The 20376-nt window shown below is 44.9% G+C and overlaps 1 protein-coding gene across 2 annotated transcripts in view; it reads right to left on the reverse strand.

Annotated features, from left to right (window-relative positions):
- Positions 1-20376, reverse strand: part of rbm33a (RNA binding motif protein 33a) — a 256149-nt gene that overhangs the window by 187956 nt on the left and 47817 nt on the right. For both annotated transcript variants that reach the window (XM_038798392.1, XM_038798391.1), the window contains exons 3-4: positions 15953-16001; positions 14767-14837 (exon numbers count right to left, since the gene is read on the reverse strand). In XM_038798392.1, the coding sequence (XP_038654320.1) occupies positions 14767-14837; positions 15953-16001 (120 nt within the window). The remainder of the gene's footprint in view (positions 1-14766; positions 14838-15952; positions 16002-20376) is intronic.

Consider the following 20376-nt stretch of genomic DNA (forward strand, 5'->3'; position numbering starts at 1 on the left):
ACAGTTATATTTTGTGAAGTTCGAATTATTTTTCTTTTGACATTGCCTCCCCCTCTCCTTTGCTCTGCCATTGCCTTTCTCTCGCTTTTTCTTCTGCCATTGCCTTTCTGTCGCTTTTTCTTCTGCCATTGCCTTTCTCTCGCTTTTTCTTCTGCCATTGCCTTTCTCTCGCTTTTCCTTCTGCCATTGCCTTTCTCTCGCTTTTCCTTCTGCCATTGCCTTTCTCTCCTCCTTTCTCTTCTCATTCAAGCCGTCTCATTTGTAACTGAAGTTTAGCCAATTCCAATGCTTCAGACTGTCTGTGGCAAATGAAAATGCTGAGCTATCGCTGTAATTACCTCAACCTTCCTCGCCTCTCCAGTCAATTGCAACTTGTTCTCCAAATCCAAAAGCGCACACACACACATACATACATACATACACATACGCCCACACACACACAAGCCAAACAAGGAATTCTACTTTGCACTGACAAGCCCCAATTTTATTATGATTCCGGACCGCACATTTAGGGATATTTTACATTGAAACAAGTTTCAATACTAACACAGGATGACTAACTTTAACATCACAAAAACAATAGCTTTCAGTTACGAGTTAAACAGTACTCAACAAAGCAGTGAAATGATAATCCTTAACTGCTCTCTTTATCTCCAATCAAACAAAACCCATCTCAGGTCAAACTCCACTTTTAAATAGCCGACTCAGAAATACATTGTGTAAACAGATGTCTTGTATAAACCATTTTGAGGAAGTGATATCCTTCAGGACCAAGCTTGCGGATTATTGCCCATTTCAAACTACTGTTTAAACTGCTAGCCTGAGAAATTGCTCCTATCCTGTTCCCAGTCAAATATTTAACTGACTGTTTCTCCAGAAACTGTTAGTCTGCTCACAGAACTGAACTGTACTGAGAGTACAGCTTCTTGACTGTACCATCCCAATTTAAAACTTAAACTGTAACCTCAACATCTGACTGCTTCAGCCCCTGGCTACTCCCATGAACTACATCATCTTACTAAACCTAAACACAATGTCTCTAATTATCCACTCCCCAGGGAACCCACTTAACAAACAAGATTCCATTAGCCCAACTTTAGCAAACAATATCCCTGATGGAAAGAATTAGGATCTTACTTTTACAATGCTTTAATTGCACCTATGTCTCCAAAATGTCCGCTGCCTTCCGAACCAGGATTTTAAAGAACATTACTGCAGCAGTCACATACTATCCCAGACTTTTAACCTTTACTGCACCAAAAACATATAATACAATGTATCTGAAATTCCTACATTCATCTCACCTAATTCCAGATTCTCCAGTTGAAGGAAACATCCTCTCCACATCTGCCTCATCAATAAATATTCCCCAGGATCTTTAAGGCTTTGATCAAGTCGCATTTTGCTCTTCTAAACTCTACTGGATACAAACATAACCTCTCCAACCTTTCCTCCTAAAGCAGCTTGTCCATTCCTGGTATTTAATCAAGTAAATCGTCTCTGAACTGCTTCTATCGCATTTACACATTTCCTTAAATGAGACTAATACTGTACACAATACTCCAGATGTGATCTCAGCAGTGCCCTGTACAACTGAAGCATACATTCCCTACTTTTGAATCAATTCCTCTCTCAATAAACAATAACATTCGATTAGCTTTCTGAAATATTTCTTGTACTGTATACCAGCCTTTTGTGATTCATGCACGAGGACACCCAGAACCCTCTGTACCGCAAGAGCTCTGCAATCTCTCACCATTTAGATAACAGCTGCTGTTTTGTTCCTGCGACCAAAATGGTCAGGTAAATTTCCCACATTATTCTCCAATTGTCAGATATTTTGCTGCTCACTTAACCTACCTATTTCCCTTTGTAGCCACCTTCCATCTTCTTCACAATTTCCTTTCCTACTATATTTGTGTTGTCAACAAATTTAGCAACCATTCCCTCATAGAATCCCTATAGTGCAGGCTATTCAGCCCATCGAGTCTGCACCAACCCTCTGATGGAGCAGCCTACCAAGCCCCATGCTCCAACCCTATCCCATAACCCAGTAACTCCACCTAACATTTTGGCCAGTAAGGGGAAATTTAGCATGGCCAATGCACATAACGTGCACATCTTTAGACGTTCTTCCAAGTTATTTTTTAAATTGTAAAAGATTGAGGCCCGAGAATTGATCCCTGTGGCACATCCAGCCAACCATGAAGAGATTAATTTATGTTAACTCTTTAGCTAGCCCAACTTCTATTCATGCCAACATGTTGACCCCTATAACACAAGGTGTTATTTTCCGCAACGTAAATCTGTGACATCTTATCAAATGTGGCATCTAGCCCAGATTACTGAGGGGGACAAGAGATGAAATCGCTGGGCCTCCAGCACAAATCTTTGTTTCCTCGTTGGCCACAGGCGAGATCCTAGAGAATTGGAGGATTGCCAATATTGTACCGTTATTTAAGAAGGGTTGAAAGGTTAACCCAGGTAATTATAGGCAAGTGAGCTCGACGTTGGTGATAGTGAAATTGTTGGAAAAGATTCTCAGAGATAGGATCTATGCACATTTGGAAGTGAATGGTCTTATTAGCAAAAGGCAGCATGGTTTTGTACAAGGGAGGTCATGTCTCACTAATTTAATGGAGTTTTTTGAGGAGGTGACAGAAAAGATTGATGAGGGAAGGGCTGTGGATATTGTCTGCATGGACTTTAGCAAAGAATTTGATACGGTCACTCATGGCAGGCTGGTGCACAAGATTAAATCACATGGGGTCAGGGGTGAACTAGCTGGATGGATCCAGAACTGGCTTGGCCATAGAAGACAGAGGGTAGCAGTGGAAGGATGTTTTTCCGAATGGAGGTCTGTAACTAGTGGTGTTCCGCAGGAATCACTACTGGGACCTCTGCTCTTTGTAATATATATATATATATATATATAAATGACTTGGAAGAAAACGCAGCGGGGCTGATGAGCAAGTTTGCGGATGATACTAAAATTATAGGAGTTGCGTGCGGATAGTGATGAAGATTGTCAGAGAATACAACAGGATATAGATCGGCTGCAAAATTGGGTAGAGAAATGGCAGATGGAATTTAACCAAGACAAATGCGAGGTGATGCATTTTGGTAGTTCCAATTCAGGTGGGAGCTCTAAAATAAATTGCACAACCATCAGGAGCAGAGAAACACAAAGATCTGGGCGTGCAGGTCCACAGATCCTTGAAAAGTGGCAGCACAGGTGGAACTGGTGGGAAAGAAAGCATATGGCATGCTTGCCTTCAAAGGACGGGATATCGAGTATAACAGCTCAAAAATTATGATACATGTATATAGAAAGTTGGTTAGGCCACATTTGGAATACTGTGTCCAATTCTGGTCACCACACTACCAGAAGGACATGGAGGCTTTGGAGAGAGTTAGCAACGGTTTACTAGGATGTTGCCTGGTATGGAGGGTTAGTTATGAGGAGAGATTGAATAAACTGGGATTCTTCTCCCGAGAGAGACAGAGGCTGAGGGGTGACCTGATAGAAGTTTATAAAATCATTAGAGATACAGATAGGGTGAACAGTTGGAGGCTTTTTCCAAAGGCAGAATTGAATATTGTGAGGGGGGGGACAGGTTCAGTGGAGATGTGCGGGGGAAGTTTTTTTTCAACACAGGGTGGTGGTAGCCTGGAATGCATTGCCTGGTGAGGTGGTTGAGGCAGATACGATAGCGACTTTCAAGGCTTATCTGGATAGGCCCATGAACAGACGGTGTATTGAAGGATACAGGCGGTTGGTCTAGCTCAGACTTGTGATCGGCACAGGCTTGGAGGGACAAAGGGCCTGTTCCTGTGCTGTACTGTTCTTTGTCTTCTGGAAATCTAAATACAATACATCCACTGGTTCCCCTTAATTCACAGCACATGCCACGACTTCGTAGAACAATAAATTGGTTGAACATATCTTCCCTTTCAAAAAAGCATGTTAAATCCATCTGATTGCCTTGAATTTTCCCAGGTGCCCTGCTATGACATATTTAATAGATGACATCTTTAATAATAGTTTTTAACATTTTCCTGATTACAGCTGTTATGCTCACTGGCCCGTAGTTTCCCGCTTTGTCTACGTCCCGTTTTGAAATAAGAGTCCTAGACTAATGCTGTGGTAACATGGGTTCAAATTCCACCGTGGCAGCTGGTGGACTATAAATAGAATTAATTAATCTGGAATATAAAATCAGTCTCGGTAATGATAGCCATAAAACTTTCACCAATGTTGTAAAAATAAATATCTGGTTCACTCATGGAAAGGAAATCGGCTATTCTTACCTGGTCTAGCCTACCTGTGACTCCAGACCCACAGCAATGTGACTGACTATTAAATGCCCTCTCAAATGGCCTAGCAAGCCACTCAGTTAAAAGGCATTTGAGCAACAAATGCTGGCCAGCAACACCTACATCCCATGAAATAATAAAAAAAGGATCTAATTTTACAGAGATTTAGAACGGTAGCATTATGGATAGCACAATTGCTTCACAGCTCCAGGGTCCCATGTTCGATTCCGGCTTGGGTCACTGCCTGTGTGGAGTCTGCACATCCTCCCCGTGTGTGCGTGGGTTTCCTCCGGGTGCTCCGGTTTCCTCCCACAGTCCAAAGATGTGCAGGTTAGGTGGATTGGCCATGATAAATTGCCCTAAGTGTCCAAAATTGCCCTTAGTGTTGGGTGGGGTTACTGGGTTATGGGGATAGGGTGGAGGTATTGACCTTGGGTAGGGTGCTCTTTCCAGGAGCCGGTGCAGACTCGATGGGCTGAATGGCCTCCTTCTGCACTGTAAATTCTATGATAAAAAGGCTGTTGCAAAGACTGGGAACATTAGCTATGAGGAAAGAATAGATAGGCCAGGCTTGTTCTCCTTGGAACACAGGAGGCTGAGGGGAGATCTGTTTGAGGTGCACAAGGGTGTTTGGGCCAGGATAGAGTGGATGGGAAGCATCTATCGTTAGGAATGGGTTAAGATCCAATTACATGTCAAATTGATGTGAAGTATCCAATAATTGCCACTGATATGTAATGGGGCTGCAGGTAGCACTTGTGGTGAGGTGTGTAGGAAGTACAGAAGGATTCTTGGAAGTGTGGAGGAACAGAGGGATCTTGGGATCCAAGTACATAGATCCCTCAAAGTTGCCACCCAGGTTGATAGGGTTGCTAATAAGGCGTATGCTGTGTTCCCTTTCATTAACAGGGGGATTAGGTTTAAGAGCCGCGAGGTTTTGCTGCAGCTGTATAAACCCTGGTTGACCAACTTGGAATATTGTGTCCCGTTCTGGTCGCCTCATTATAGGAAGGATGTGGATGCTTTGGAGAGGGCGCAGAGGAGATTTACCAGGATGCTGCCTGGACTGGAGGGCATGTCTTATGAAGAACGGTTGAGGGAGCTAAGGCTTTTCTCACTGGAGAGAAGGAAGAGAGGTGACTTGATAGAGGTTTACAAGGTGATGACAGGCATGGATAGAGTGGATGTCCAGAGACTTTTCCCCAGGGCGGACATAATTTTAATAGTAACAATCACTTATCACAAGTAGGCTTCAATGAAGTTACTCTGAAAAGCCCCTAAGGTGATTGGAGGAACGTGTAGGGGTGATGTCAGAGGTGGGTTCTTTACACAGAAAGTGGTGGGTGCGTGAAAAGCACTGCCAGCAGATGTGGTGGAGTCAGAATCATTAGGGACATTTAAACGACTCTTGGACAGACACATGGGCAGCAGTAAATTGAAGGAGTGTAGGTTAGGTTGATCTTAGATTACGACAAATGGCCAGCAGAACATAGTGGGTCGAAAGGCCTGTATTATGCTGGACTTTTCGATGTTCTATGACACCATCACTACCGATAGTAGCCCTACCTTTGCCCAGGGATTTGAACAATAATTTGGCCATGGACCACAAGATCTGGGATAAAGCTAACAATATATTTATTTTGCATTTTGTAGATTTAGCGACCAGATTTAGTAAATCAACCATTGTACGTAGTAAAGAGAGAGTAATCCTGGATCAGATCGTGGAAAAACAGATAGGGACAGGAATGGGCTCACCGGCAAAATTCCTTAAACAATGGGGAGAATTTGCTACTGATGAGTTTAGGGATGTGTGAGAAAATGTGAATACAGTAGTCCCCCGTTATACCGCGCTCCGCAATACCGCGGTTTGCGATATACCGCGGGGGGGCTTATGGACCCCAACTGTCAGTTGTGTCAATTTCAGCGGCCGGCTGATTATTTCAGTGAGAGAGCAGCTTCCCTCTCTGGATCAAAGTGAGCCGGCCGCTGAAATTGACACTACCGGCTGCTCTCTCCCTCCAATCAGAAACATTAAAACTTAAAAGTTGGATTGGAGGGAGAGAGCAGCGGGCAGTGTCAATTTCAGCGGCCGGCTGACTTTGATCCAGAGAGGGAAGCTGCTCTCTCACTGAAACAATCAGCCGGCCGCTGAAATTGACACTGCCGAGGGGGGGGGGCGGGTGTTGGGGGGGAGAGAAGAGGGGGGGCGGGTGTTGGGGGGGGGGGAGAAGAGGGGGGCGGGTGTGGGGGGGGGAGAAGAAGAGGGGGGGAGAAGAGGGGGGGGAGAAGAGGGGGGGGCGGGTGTGGGGGGGGGAGAAGAAGAGGGGGGGAGAAGAAGAGGGGGGGAGAAGAAGAGGGGGAGAAGAAGAGGGGGGAGAAGAAGAGGGGGGAGAAGAAGAGGGGGGAGAAGGGGGGGTGAAGAAGAGGGGGGGAGAAGAAGAGGGGGGGGAGAAGAAGAGGGGGGGAGAAGAGGGATGGAGGTGTGGGGGGGGAGAAGAGGGTGTGGGGGAGACCCCCCTGGGGGTGTGGGGGAGAGAGGGGGGCCCTGCGGGTGTTGGGGGGGGGGGAGAGAGGAGGGGGGCGGGTGTGGGGGGGGGAGGAGAGGAGGGGGCGGGGTGTTGGGGGGGGGCGAGGAGGGGGGCGGGGGTGGGGGAGACCCCCTGTGGGTGTGGGGAGACCCCCCTGGGGTGTGGGGGAGAGAGGGGGGCCCTGCGGGTGTTGGGGGAGAGAGGGGGGCCCTGCCGGTTTGGGGAGAGAGGGGGGCCCTGCGGTGTTGGGGGACGGGGGAGGATGAGGGGGGGGAGGGGGCGTGCCGGAGGAATGTGGGGGGAAGAGGGGGCGAGCGGAGGGTGTGGGGGGAGAGGGGCGCGAGCCGGAGGGTGTTGGGGGGAGGAGAAGGGGACGAGCCGGAGGTGTGGGGGGGAGAGGGGACGAGCCGGAGGGTGTTGGGGGGGAGACGGGGGCGAGCGGAGGATGTGGGGGGAGAGGGGCGAGCCGGAGGGTGTGGGGAGAGGGGGCGAGCCGGAGGGCTGTTGGGGGGGGGGAGAGGGGACGAGCCGGAGGGTGTTTGGGGGGGAGAGGGGGCGAGCCGGAGGGTGTGGGGGGAGAGGGGGCGAGCCGGAGGGTGTTGGGGGGGGAGAGGGGGCGAGTCGGAGGGTGTGGGGGAGAGGGGGAGAGGGAGCGAGCCGGAGGGTGTGGGGGGAGAGGGGGCGAACCGGAGGGTGTGGGGGGGAGAGGGGGCGAGCCGGAGGGTGTTGGGGGGGGAGATGGGGGCGAGGCGGAGGGTGTTGGGGGGGGAGAAGGGGGCGAGCCGGAGGGTGTTGGGGGGGGGAGAGGGGGCGAGCCGGAGGGTGTTGGGGGGGAGAGGGGAGGGGGCGAGCCGGAGGGTGTTGGGGGGGGAGAGGGGGCGAGCCGGAGGGTGTTGGGGGGGGGAGAGGGGGCGAGTCCGGAGGGTGGTGGGGGGGGAGAGGGGGCGAGCGGAGGGTGTTGGGGGGGGGGGGAGAGGGGGCGAGTCGGAGGGTGTGGGGGGAGAGGGGTTCTAGTTGGAGGATGTGGGGGGAGAGGGGGCAAGCCGGAGGGAAAAAAAAGAAATTGACACTGCCGGCTGCTCTCTCCCTCCAATCAGAAACATTAAAACTTAAAAGTTGGAGTGGAGGGAGAGAGCAGCCGGCAGTGTCAATTTCAGCGGCCGGCTGATTATTTCACTGAGAGCAGCTTCCTTCTCCGGATCAAAGTGAGCCGGCCGCTGAAATTTTAATTGGATCCACGATGGGGGTTTTAAATTTATTTAAAAATCTATGCTAGCGCTTCCCATTGTGAGTCTACGAGGGTCTGACCTCTCTTCTCCTCTCTCCCCCCCCCCCGGTAGACTCTCAATGGGAAGCGCATGCATAGATTTTTAAATAAATTTAAAACCCCCATCATGGATATCCGCGGCCCGGTTGCAACGCGGGTGGCTGTCTTGGACCCCAACACCCGCGTTATAAAGGGGGACTACTGTATCACAGTCATGAAAACAGCTGTGGAAAGCCCATTTAGAAATGGTGTCTGTGAAAGAAACCATGCTGCAATAAATGACATGCTCTGGAATATTTTGGCAAATTGACCAAATTGCAAGCTAAATTCAGCCTTAACATGGGCAGTACATGCAAAGAATTCATTTCAGATGGTTGGGGGCTATAGTCCCTAGGAATTAGTATTTGGTAGAAATCCTAAAATTCCGACCATTTTGGATGACCAGCCTCCAACTTGGGAAGGGTCTATAATTAGCTCTGCCTTTGCTGAGCATTTAAATGCATTACATAGCAATCAAAAAGCTTTTTTGGAAGAAGTCTCTGAAAGAATTCGCAGAGCTTTATGGCATAATGTACGGCTATCAAATACAGTTTTCAGCAAGGTGACATAGTATACTATAACAATTTGTTTTAAAATTTATAATACCCAATTCTTTTTCTCGAATTAAGCGACAATTTAGCGTGGCCAATCCACCTAACCTGCACTTCTTTGGGTTGTGGGGGCGAAACACACTCAAACACAGGGAGAATGTCCAAACTCCACACGGACAGTGACCCAGGGATGGGATCGAACCTGGGACCTTGGCGCTGTGAGGCAGCAGTGCTAAACATTGCGCCACCATGCTGACCAAGAGAGACAATTTTAATGAATGGAAAGGTCCAGGAAAGATCATTGGCACAGATGGCAAAGCAATTGTTTTGCAACATGGCAATCAGGCTATGAAGGTACATTCATCAAGGATAATGGGTACAGATTACAAATTTAGACAGAGCAGACAGAACAGGATGAGGAACCAGGGTCATCTGGTACACACGTGTTACAGAACAATGAGGACCAGTTAACTAATATAGATAGGGTTTCTGTAGAGGAACACAGTAGTTCTGATGAATTAGAACAGGCCAAAAGTTGGTACAAAAGTGATATAGTTGCCTGAAGGATCTAGTCAATGGAATGATGCAGAGCAGGGAAGGCCACTGGAAAGTACAAACACTGGTTGAATGTCCAGCATAAAGGGGAAGGTGTCAAGACAATGGATTGGGAACACAAAGTTCAAAAATGGAGGGCACAGAAGCACAGTGCCAGTTCAGATAGTAAATCGGATAGTGAGCAGATTCACAAGAAAATGTCGAGAACTATTGAAAGGACATCCCGCAGCAAGAGGGAAAGATCAAGCAGTAGCAGGATAGAATGAGATACCAGGCGGGATAGGGGACGCAGTTTGTCAAGGTCTCGGAACATGGGTAAGAGTACGAATGCTACTAGGAGTAGAAGCCCACAAACTCATCAGATTTTGGTAGCCTCCAATAAATTAGATGAAGAAGTTATCAAAGATGCCAAACAGCAAGAACTGCAGAGTTAGTGCGAATTCGGGGTATACACGAAAGTACCTGATAGGGGACAAAGAGCTCTATCCCACCGATGGATTTGCACGGAAAAGGTTCTTCCGGATGGAACTTTAGACGGCAAAGGCCAGGCTTGTGGCAAGGGGATTTGAAGAAAGCTTAGAAAACCGGGGTTTAAGGTTAGATTCACCTACAGCAGGAAAGGTTATTTTAAAGGTCTTCTTGGCTCTATTAGCCACAAAGGCATGGAATGCAAATCTGTAGATATAAAAGCAAGCTTTTTGCAGGTGCATTAGCTTCAGAGACATTTCTCTCCGTCCTTCTAAAGAGGCAGTTAACACAGAAGGGGTACTCTGGAAGTTGAACAAATGTGCATAAGGATTAAATGATGCGTCAAGAGTGTGGTATTTTTCAGATTTCAAAGTTATTGTAATCTCTGGGTTTATAAAATAATTCAGTGTTGGAAGTCAGGCTTCCGGTGCATTTAAATATATTGGATTGGAAATCGGACAGACTGAGTTAGGTACAACTTTACGTCAGCAATCTTATTTGGAGAGCATCAGCCCAATAGCAATTAGTCATGGTCGGGTTTCACAAAAAGACGTGGTGGTTTCAAAGACGGAAAAAGAACAACTGCGAAATTTAATTCAACTGAATTGATTAGATAGACAGACTAGACCTGACATTAGTTGTGATGTCTTGGAGTTGAGCATAAAAATGAATGATCCTAAAGTAGAAGACATAATGAATGCAAATAAAGCGTTGGCCAAACTAAAAGTGCAATGTTGGTTCCAGGTTTTAGATGATGTTAGGCACATGAAACTCAGTTTATGGTGATGCGTCCTATGCAAATTTATATGATGGGGTTTCAAACACAGGTGGTTTTATAATTTTCCTTTTGGGGAGCAATGGTACATGTTGCCCCCTTGTGTAAGAAACAAAGAAAACAAGGAGTGGACAAAAGCACTTTGGCCACTGAGACGTTAAGCCTTGTCGAGGAGGTGGATGTGGCGTTTTATATATCTCAGATATTGGCAGACATTTTGGGATTAGGACATTTGGGTAACAAAGCCATTGAGTGTCACATTGACAATAAATCCCTGTGGGAAAGTGTGCACTCTAGAAAAAGTGTGAATGAGAAAAGGTTAAGGATAGAAATCGCCAGTTTGAAACAGATGTTGGATTAAAGAGATAGCAAAAATGAAATGGGTCGACAGTAGATATCAATTATCCAATTTTTTTTTTACAACAAGAGGGGCTAGTTCACAAAAACCTTTGGATATTATTAATGGACGTCGTCGGTTTCTGTGACTTTTTTTTCCTTCCAGAAATGAATTGAAGAAGAAAAAGGGGGAGGAATTGCTTGTGTTTTTTGAAATTTTGTTTTTTCGGGGGAAACCAGTATTTACCAAATGATATTTTTTTCTCCAAGTGGAGACTGTTATGAATGGGTTAAGACACATTCCAATTACACGTCAAATTGATGTTAAGTATCCAATAATTGACATGAATATAAAGGGGTTGCAGGTGCCACTTGTAGTGGTGACAGAATTTTGTACAGTGTGTTCAAGGAAAATAAAGGTGTTTGGGAAAGGAGCAGAACTCTTGACTCTTTACTCAACAGCAGCCAGAAGCTAACATCTATTTCCTTTAACAGAGAGATCATTGACTAAGGCGCATCAATTAAAATGATGGGTGAGAGGGGGATGAGGAAATATGTTTTCACCAAGAAAGTGCATAGAGTCTGGTATCAGTGCTAAAAGAGTGATCGAGGCAGAAACCCTCAATTCATTTAAAAAGGTGCTTGGATATACCCTTTAAGTCCTGTAACCTTCAGATCTATAGACCAAGAATTGGAAAATGGGTTTAGACTGGGGGCTCATTTCTTGGCCGGCACAGACACGGAGAACGTGGTGGCTTCCTTCTGCGCCATGAATCTTTCTACACTTCCCAAAACATGTGGCAATGATAAATCAAATCAAATATCTGAAAAGGAGGAATATGCAGGAATGTGGAGAATTGGCAGGGGAGTGACAATACATGAATGACTCCTTAGGAGGGCCAGCACAGACATGGGCCAAATGGCTACCTTCTGTGTTGTAATCATCTAATTGCACTTCAGGTTGCAGCTGTGGTGGTCATTAATAAGTACCCTAACACAACAAAAATAATCAAAACAATTAATTCAGAGTATATTGACTTTATAATAGCTTGTGCTATTCCTTTAATAAGTCTTAAGACAGATAAATCTTAAAGCATATTATGTTAGATATTATTGTATCTGGTTTACACAATACAAACAAAAATCATGTTGGTTTTTCCCAATCACCAGAGGTACAGATTGACAAAAAAACAGCCACATGAGCAGCATTCTGAAAACTTCATTTAAGATTTCCATTGGTGGTGGTTGGGCGAGGCGCGTGCGGGGAGAGGGAATAGAGAGAGAGAGAGAGAGAGATAAGAGGAGAAGACTGGATAAACTGGAATGTAATTTGCAGGACTTGGAAAATTTCATTCATTAAAAGCCTATTATTATTTTAAAAGTTGGGCGTGGAATGGAGCAATGTTTGAAAAGTACAAAGAGTACTAATAAGCACTCTGTTAGCGAGGCCTAGAGCCACTGGGAAGTGAATCATAGGCAAGGACTAGGCTATTCAGCCCCTCGAGCCAGTTTCACCATTCAAAGAATTAATTGCTGATCTTTATCTTAACTTAAACGTGCCTTGGGTCCACATCCCTTAATATCCAAACCCAACGAAAATCTAGCAAATTTAGTTGAACATATCACTTCATCCACCATAGTCATAGAATCATAGAATTTACAGTGCAGAAAGAAGGTCTTTCGACCCATTGAGTCTGCACCAGCCCCTGAAAGAGCACCCTACCTAAGCCCATACCTCCATCTTATCCCCATAACCCAGCAGCCCCACCTAATTTGGGCACTACGGGGCAATTTAGTGTGACCAATCCACCTAACACGCACATCTTTAGACTGCGGGAGGAAAATCACGTAGATACGGGGAGATTATGCAGTCTCCGCACAGTGACCCAAGCCAGAAATTGAACCTGGGACACTGGTGCTGTGATGCAAAATTGCTAACCACTGTGCTACCATGCGCCCAGTCTTTTCAGGGAGCAAGTTCCAACTTTCCACTCTCCTGTAAGTGCTCCTTGATTTCACTTCTAAATAACATGAAATTTTTAACAATATGGCCTCTGGTTCTGGATTCCCCAATCAAAAACAGGTTATTCTGCATCTACTCTGTCAAAACTATTAATTATTTCAAATATCTCAATTAGATGACCCACAATTCTTTAAGCCCAAGTCAAGTTTATGACTATATTTAAGGCTGGGTTAGATCTTTAGTGTCTCAGGTAATCAAAGGATATGGAGAACGGGTGGGCAACTGGAGTTGAAGCTCAAGATCAACCATGATCGCTCTGAATAGTGAACAGGCTCGACAGATCAGGTGGTCTATTGCTGCTCTTATCTTTTGTGCAATCTATCACCACAATTTAGCCATCACGCTGTCGTCATCATTCTGGTGAATTTTCACTCTAGTCCTTCCACCGCTACTGTACATCAAGATGCATATGTCCATCCAATGTATAAGAATCCATTTTCTCTGACAAAATGCATGATTAGACTTGTACTCCGGTTATTTACATTGCAAGTTGGCCCCAATTTATCAGCTCCATGATACGCGATTAGGGTTCCACCTGCCTTCTAAGTCGGAGCATGAGATCAAGCAGTCACTATGGGTCACATTCTCAAGAAGATGCAGGAAAGACACAAATCAACTACAACCAGACTGTACATGATGACCAACGAACAGAAATAGGTCCTCTTGCATCAACACAGGAGGTTCACATTTTATGCTTGCATTTGGTCGATCCCGGTTTGTGGAAGGAATTTTCAAAGCTTCAACAGTTGACTTATCTGCTGTGATCAACTGTTATAAGGTTTCTACAATGTTCAGTGCCCAATACTGAATCAGCAATCTGGATGGGACCTGACTGCTCTGTACAACTATCAATTTGAGAAAAGGGCCAACGTTTAGTTTGTCTTTTTAATTGCTTTTTGCAGCTATGCACTAGCTTTTTGCAATTTATGCATGTTTATTCCAAAATCTCTTGCTCCTCCACAGTTCCTAGCATCTCATCACTGGAGAAATATCCAATGCGTCTTCTTCAGATCCAAAGTAGATAGATGACCGTGCATTTCGTCACACCAAACGCCCGGCACATCTAACAGCATCATAGATAAGGTTGCCAGATTTTCTAGTGGTGGTGCAGAAAACTCAGCAAAAATGGAGCCCTGCTCGATGAAATATGGCATGCTTACCTTTGGCATTGTCGTCAGCTGTCAAGACTAATACATTTTCAGTTGGTAATACTTGCACAATACAAAAAAGTGGCTCCTCTTCTGCATGCATAGTGACTATCTAATAATCCCAGTTGAATAAAATTACAGCAGACACAAGAATTAGTAACAAGTGAATTTTACAGACTTCAGAGTACTGTCTGTTTAACATTTCGCTGACAGTTGTAGATGGGTAAAACACAGCCCCAAAAGAGAATGATTGAGATTATATTATGATTGGCAAATATTCAGCATTGGTAAATCATGGTGATGAAACAATACAAAACTTCAGATTACTGCAGCATTAAATGGGAAAGCAACAGCAATCTTCATCACTAAAATGCTTTTTACCAGCTACTGATCATTTCTTTCTCCTGAGAGGTCTGTAAAGATGGCTGTGATTAAAAGAGGCACTTCTACGTAAACGCATTAACCTCTGTGCCATGTAGTTACGAGGAAGCTTTCCAGGAATTGTTTTTTCTGCTCCTTTTAGTCAGATGTGCCAAATATCCAAGCGTGTGAATGGGTAGCTGAACCCAGAGGATAAACAAACAGGCCAACAGACTCTTGCTCAACAGAATTAAATTTACTGAACAAATTACATTTCCAGTGTACAATAGTGTGCAGTCTGAACCATAATTACGGTCTTTTATCTAACCATGATTTTTATTTCAAAGTGTACATTTTTGAGATTCCAGAGCATAAAATGCAGGACAGAATGTACTGTACCTTTCACTTGCCTCTTCATCACTTTGCAAAAGGTTATCATCAAGCTCTTCGTCGGATTGGTCAGACTGATTCTAATGTGGGAAATATTTTAAAATGCAGGTAAATGAGAAAGCAAGAACATCTCAAATGGAAAAACATTGCTAAATTACCTCATCTAAAATTAATTATCCAAAAAGCCTTTGTTTGCAATAGCACAATTTTAATTTCTAGCCTGTCAGATTGCAAACATTTTAAAACTGTTCCTGATCAACAGATTCAAGTTTTTACACATTAAGTTTGCAACTTGGAAAACTGGTGGAAGAAAGGCCTCACGTAACTGAAAATTAGCACCTGGTGGATCTTTGTATTATACAGAATAGCAGATTCTTGCTACATTCTCAAGTATCTGCCTCATACTCCTGGAGTTTAATTTTAAATCTGTTTTGTTTTGCCTTTATTTTCTGATATTAACAAGTTTAAGAGAATGCATTTTGCTGATCATTGATGCCATTGCAAATACAATTGGACAACAATTTTAGAATTGCAAAACCAAAATCAATGTATTAATAGTAACTCTACCACTCTGCTAGTAAACCGATTGTATATTGCTCTAGAACATTTGTCATGAAGCTTGGCTTTCACCCTCTAACTGCCAATCTCAGGCCAGTGTAAGCTCTAACTCAAAATGGATACCATTCACAAAACGTCCTCAAAACACTATTGTGTCATCAAACACTTCATACTGGTTTTAAAACCAGGACATAAAATTGCACCATGTAAACAGAGTAAATCACCTCTTCAAATCTGCAGCAAGTTCAAGACCAATTTGTTCTCGGTTCAGTTTGAAAAGTGCGATTACTCATTTAGATGATGCAGCCAGCAACTAGCTGATGAATGCAATAAATATTACTCCATTAAGTAACAGAAAATGCAGCATAATTTGTAGCAGAAAGAGTTTACCAATTGCTTTGTTCACTTGAGAATACATTTAACGCGTGCATTGTGTACTGCTCATTTGAAAGTCAGGTTCCCAATGTTTATGTTGCCATTCCGTGCATTGACTAAAGGTACAGCAACACTGTACAATCTAGTTTTAAAATAGCATGACAAATATTAAATCTTTTTCTAGTGTTATGACGAATTTGCAAAAAGTGTACAAGATAGAGAGAACAAGAACTCTAAATAGATGATTTTCTGTTCACCTTACCTTTTTGCTCAATCCCCAGTCATCACTAAGCAAGTCATCTTCAAGATCACTGCATGAAAGACAAAATTAATTAATGTCTACCTTTTAATATATTGACCGCTGCTTTGAGAAATAATTGTAGATTTACCATTTTGCTATCTGGTTTGAAATGGTGGAATCATTAATACATTAGCCAGATATCATTAAATGGCCAACATTAAGACTAAACGACTATTGCAAAAAACTCAATCAATTCTGGTGCATTAAGTTGCACTTTCATACAAATTGTCATGGCCAGCCAACCTGCACAAAAATCAAAAAATACAAATTTATCATGACAATGAAAAGTGACAATTGTCTTACATTTGTTCATGGGATGTGGGCATCGCTGGCCAGGCCAGCATTTATTGCCCACCCCTAATTGCCCTCGAGAAGGTGGTGGTAAGCTGTCTTCGTAAACTGCTGTACTCCATGTGGATTGGGCAAACCACAGTTCTATCAGGGAGGAAATTTCACGATTTTGACCCAGTGGCAATCAATGAATGGCAATATATTTCCAAGTTAGGATGATAGAACATAGAACAGTACAGCACAGAACAGGCCCTTCGGCCCTCAATGTTGTGCCGAGCTATGATCACCCTACACAAACCCACGTATCCACCCTATACCCATAACCCAACAACCCCCCCCTTAACCTTACTTTTTTTATTAGGACACTACGGGCAATTTAGCATGGCCAATCCACCTAACCTGCACATCTTTGGACTGTGGGAGGAAACCGGAGCACCCGGAGGAAACCCACGCACACAGGGGGAGGACGTGCAGACTCCACACAGACAGTGACCCAGCCGGGAATCGAACCTGGGACCCTGGAGCTGTGAAGCATTTATGCTAACGACCATGCTACCCTGCTACCAAGTTAGGATGATGTGTCGTTTGGAAGGGAATTTGCAAGTGGTGGTGTCCCCATGTATCTGCTGCTCTTTTTCTTCTAGATCAGTGGCTCCGTACCCGTAGTCCACAGGCCACTGATGGTCTGCTGGAGTACTGCAGGAGGTCCATGGGAAAAAAAATAACAATTACATGGACCCTGCACATGTATCATAACTAATGCTGCATTATTATTCACAATGCAATTTGCTTCAAACATCCTTCTGTAACATAATCCGCAATGTATATGTGAATGTGCATTATGAACTATTAGAAATTGTTGCGGTTTCAACACCCATTGTTATATAGGTTTGACAGGGCAGCACGGTATCACAGTGGTTAGCACTGCTACCTCGGCACCGAGTTTGATCCCAGATTACTGTCCGTGTGAAGTTTGCACATTCTCCAAGTGTCTTCGTGGGACTCACCCCACAACCCAAAAAGATGTGCCAGGTAGGTGGATTGGCCATGCTAAATTGCCACTTAATTGGAAAAAAGAGAATTGGGTACTCTAAATCAGCCGTGGCCTATGCAAAATGTGCTTAAACAGCTGGCATACCTTGTGGTCAGCAAAAGCTTTTGATGACAATCTATTATCTGCTGAAAGTAAACAGTTGGAAACCGTTGTTCTAGATAGCAGCAACCGTGGGTTTGGAAGGTGATGCCTGATGATAAGCTCTTGGTGAGTTCCTGCAATGCATTTTGTAGATGGTACACACTGCTGCCACTGTACATTGGTGGTGGGGTGAGTGAATGTTTGTAGGTGGAATGCAAGTGAAGCATGCGGCTTTGTCTTGGATGGTGCCAAGCTTCTTCAGCCTTTTTGAAGCTGCACTCATCCAGGCAAGTGGAGAGTATTCCATCACACTCCTGACTTGTGCCTCGTCAATGGTGGGATCAGAAGGTGGGGGGACTGAATGGGATGCCAATGAAGCAAGCTGCTTTGTCCTGGAAGGTGTTGAACTTCGTCACTGTTGTTGGAGCTGCAGTCTTCCAGGCAAGTGGAGAGTATCATAGCATTTACAGTGCCGAAGGAGGCTATTCGGCCCATCAAGTCTGCACCAGCTCTTGGAAAGAGCACCCCACCCAAACCCACACTTCCACCCTATCCCCCATAATCCCACTAAACAGGGTCTGTTTAGCACACTGGGCTAAATCGCTGGCTTTGAAAGCAGGCCAAGGCAGGCCAGCAGCACGGTTCGATTCCCGTAACAGCCTCCCCGAACAGGCGCCGGAATGTGGTGACTAGGGGCTTTTCACAGTAACTTCATTGAAGCCTACTCGTGACAATAAGCGTTTTCATTTCATTTCATTTTCACTTAACCTTTTTGGACACTATGGGGCAATTTAGCATGGCCAATCGACCTAACCCCGCACATCTTTGGACTGTGGGAGGAAACCGCAGCACCCGGTGGAAACCCACGCACAGATTGGGAGAATGTGCAGACTCCGCAGAGACAGTGACCCAAGCCGGGAATCGAACCTGGGACCCTGGAGCTGCAAAGCAACTGTGCTACCCAAAATGTTACGGGTCATATATCAGCCCAAGCCTCGAGTCTGTCCAGGTCTTTGGACAAGGGTTGCTACAGTAACTGTAGAGTTGATAATGATGAACATTGTGCAATCATCAGCAGTCATCTGCATTTCTGACCTTATGATGGATGGAAGGTCTTTGATGATGCAGCTGTAGATGGTTGGGTCGAGCCTGAAGAACTCCTGCAGTGATGCCCTGGAACTGAGATGAAAGACCTCCAACATCCAAAACATCTTACTTTTTGCCAGGTATGACTCCAACCACCAGAGAGGTATGCCCTTGATTCCTACAGCTCGTTTGACGAGGGCTCCTTGATGCCATATGTGATCAAATACTGCCGTGATGTCAAGGGTATTCGTTCCCACCTCACCTCTGGAGTTCAGCTCTTTTGTCCTTGTTTGAACCATGTAATAAGGTCAGGAGCTGAGTAGCCCTGGCAGAACCCAAACCGAGCAAGTTATTGTTAAGCAAGTGCCATTTGATAGCACTGTTGATGATCCCTACCATCACTTTACGGATAATTGAGAGTAAACTGATGGAATGGTTAATTGGTTGGGGTGAATTTGTCCTGCATTTTGTGGACAGGACATGACTAGACCATTTTCCACACTGCCGGGTAGATGCCAGTGTTGTAGTTGTACTGAGCAGCTTGGCTAGGGGCACAGCAAGTTCTGGGGCAGAAGTCTTCAGTACTATTTTGGAATGCTATCGGGGCCCATAGCCTTTGCAGTATCCAGTGCCCTCAGCCGCTTCTTATATCATGTGGAATACATCAGATTGGTTTAAGTCAGGCATCTGTAGCACTGGACACCTCTGGAGGAGGCAGAGATGGATCCACTCGGCATTTCAGGCTGAACGTTTCCGGCTTCCGCCTTATATTGTGCACTGATATGTTGGGGCCACCCTTCATTATAATAGGTGTAATTGTGGAGCCTCCTCCTCCAGTAAGTTGTTTAATTGTCCACTTCCATTATCAACTGGATGTGGCAGGTCTGCAGAGCTTCGATCCGATGCATTGGTTGTGGGATTGCATGCTGCTTTTGTTGTTTGGCATGCAAGTAACCTCGTGTTGGAGCTTCATCAGATCTAGACGTCATTTTTAGGTATGTCTGTTGCTGCTCCTGGTATGCTTGTCTGGACTATGCATTGATCCAGGGTTGATCCCTTGTCTTAGTGGTATTGGTAGAGTTGGGGATCAATTTAACCTTAGTAGTGGGAAGGCTTTTAGAAACAATAATCCAGGACAAAATTAATAGTTACTTGTACAAGTTGTTCATAACAAAATAATCTGAGGTTTTGATGAAGGCAATACATCTGATTTAATATATAGGGACTTCCGAAAAGTGTTTTGTAACATAAGAACAAGAGAAATAAGAGCAGGCCATTCAACACCTCAAGTCTGCTCTGCCATTCAACAAGATTGGAGTTGATCTTCTAACTCAACACCATTTCTCTGCCATATCCCTGTATCCCTTGATACTTTAATATCAGGGGCTGGTTTAGCTCACTGGGCTAAATCGCTGGCTTTTAAAGCAGACCAAGAAGGCCAGCAGCACGGTTCGATTCCTGTACCAGCCTCCCCGAACAGGCGCCGGAATGTGGCGACTAGGGGCTTTTCACAGTAACTTAATTGAAGCCTACTCGTGACAATAAGCGATTTTCATTTTTTTTATCACAGAATTTGGTACCTCGTGAACGGCGATACATTTCCAAGCCAGGATGTTGAGTGGTTTGGAGGGGAACTTCCAAGTGGTAGGGTTCCCATGTGTCTGCTGCCCTTGTCCTTCTCAATGGTAGTGGTTGTGGGTTTGGAAGATGCTGAGGGGTCTTGGTGAGTTCCTGTAGTGCATCTTGTAGATGGTACAAACGGCTGCTACTGGGGGGACTGAATGGGGTGCCAATGAAGCGAGCTGCTTTGTCCTGTAGGTGTTGAGCTTCTTCCCTGTTGTTGGAGCTGCAATCTTCCAGGCAAGTGGAGAGT

Source organism: Scyliorhinus canicula, chromosome 5 (assembly GCF_902713615.1).
Source record: "Scyliorhinus canicula chromosome 5, sScyCan1.1, whole genome shotgun sequence".
NCBI classification, from domain to species: domain Eukaryota; kingdom Metazoa; phylum Chordata; class Chondrichthyes; order Carcharhiniformes; family Scyliorhinidae; genus Scyliorhinus; species Scyliorhinus canicula.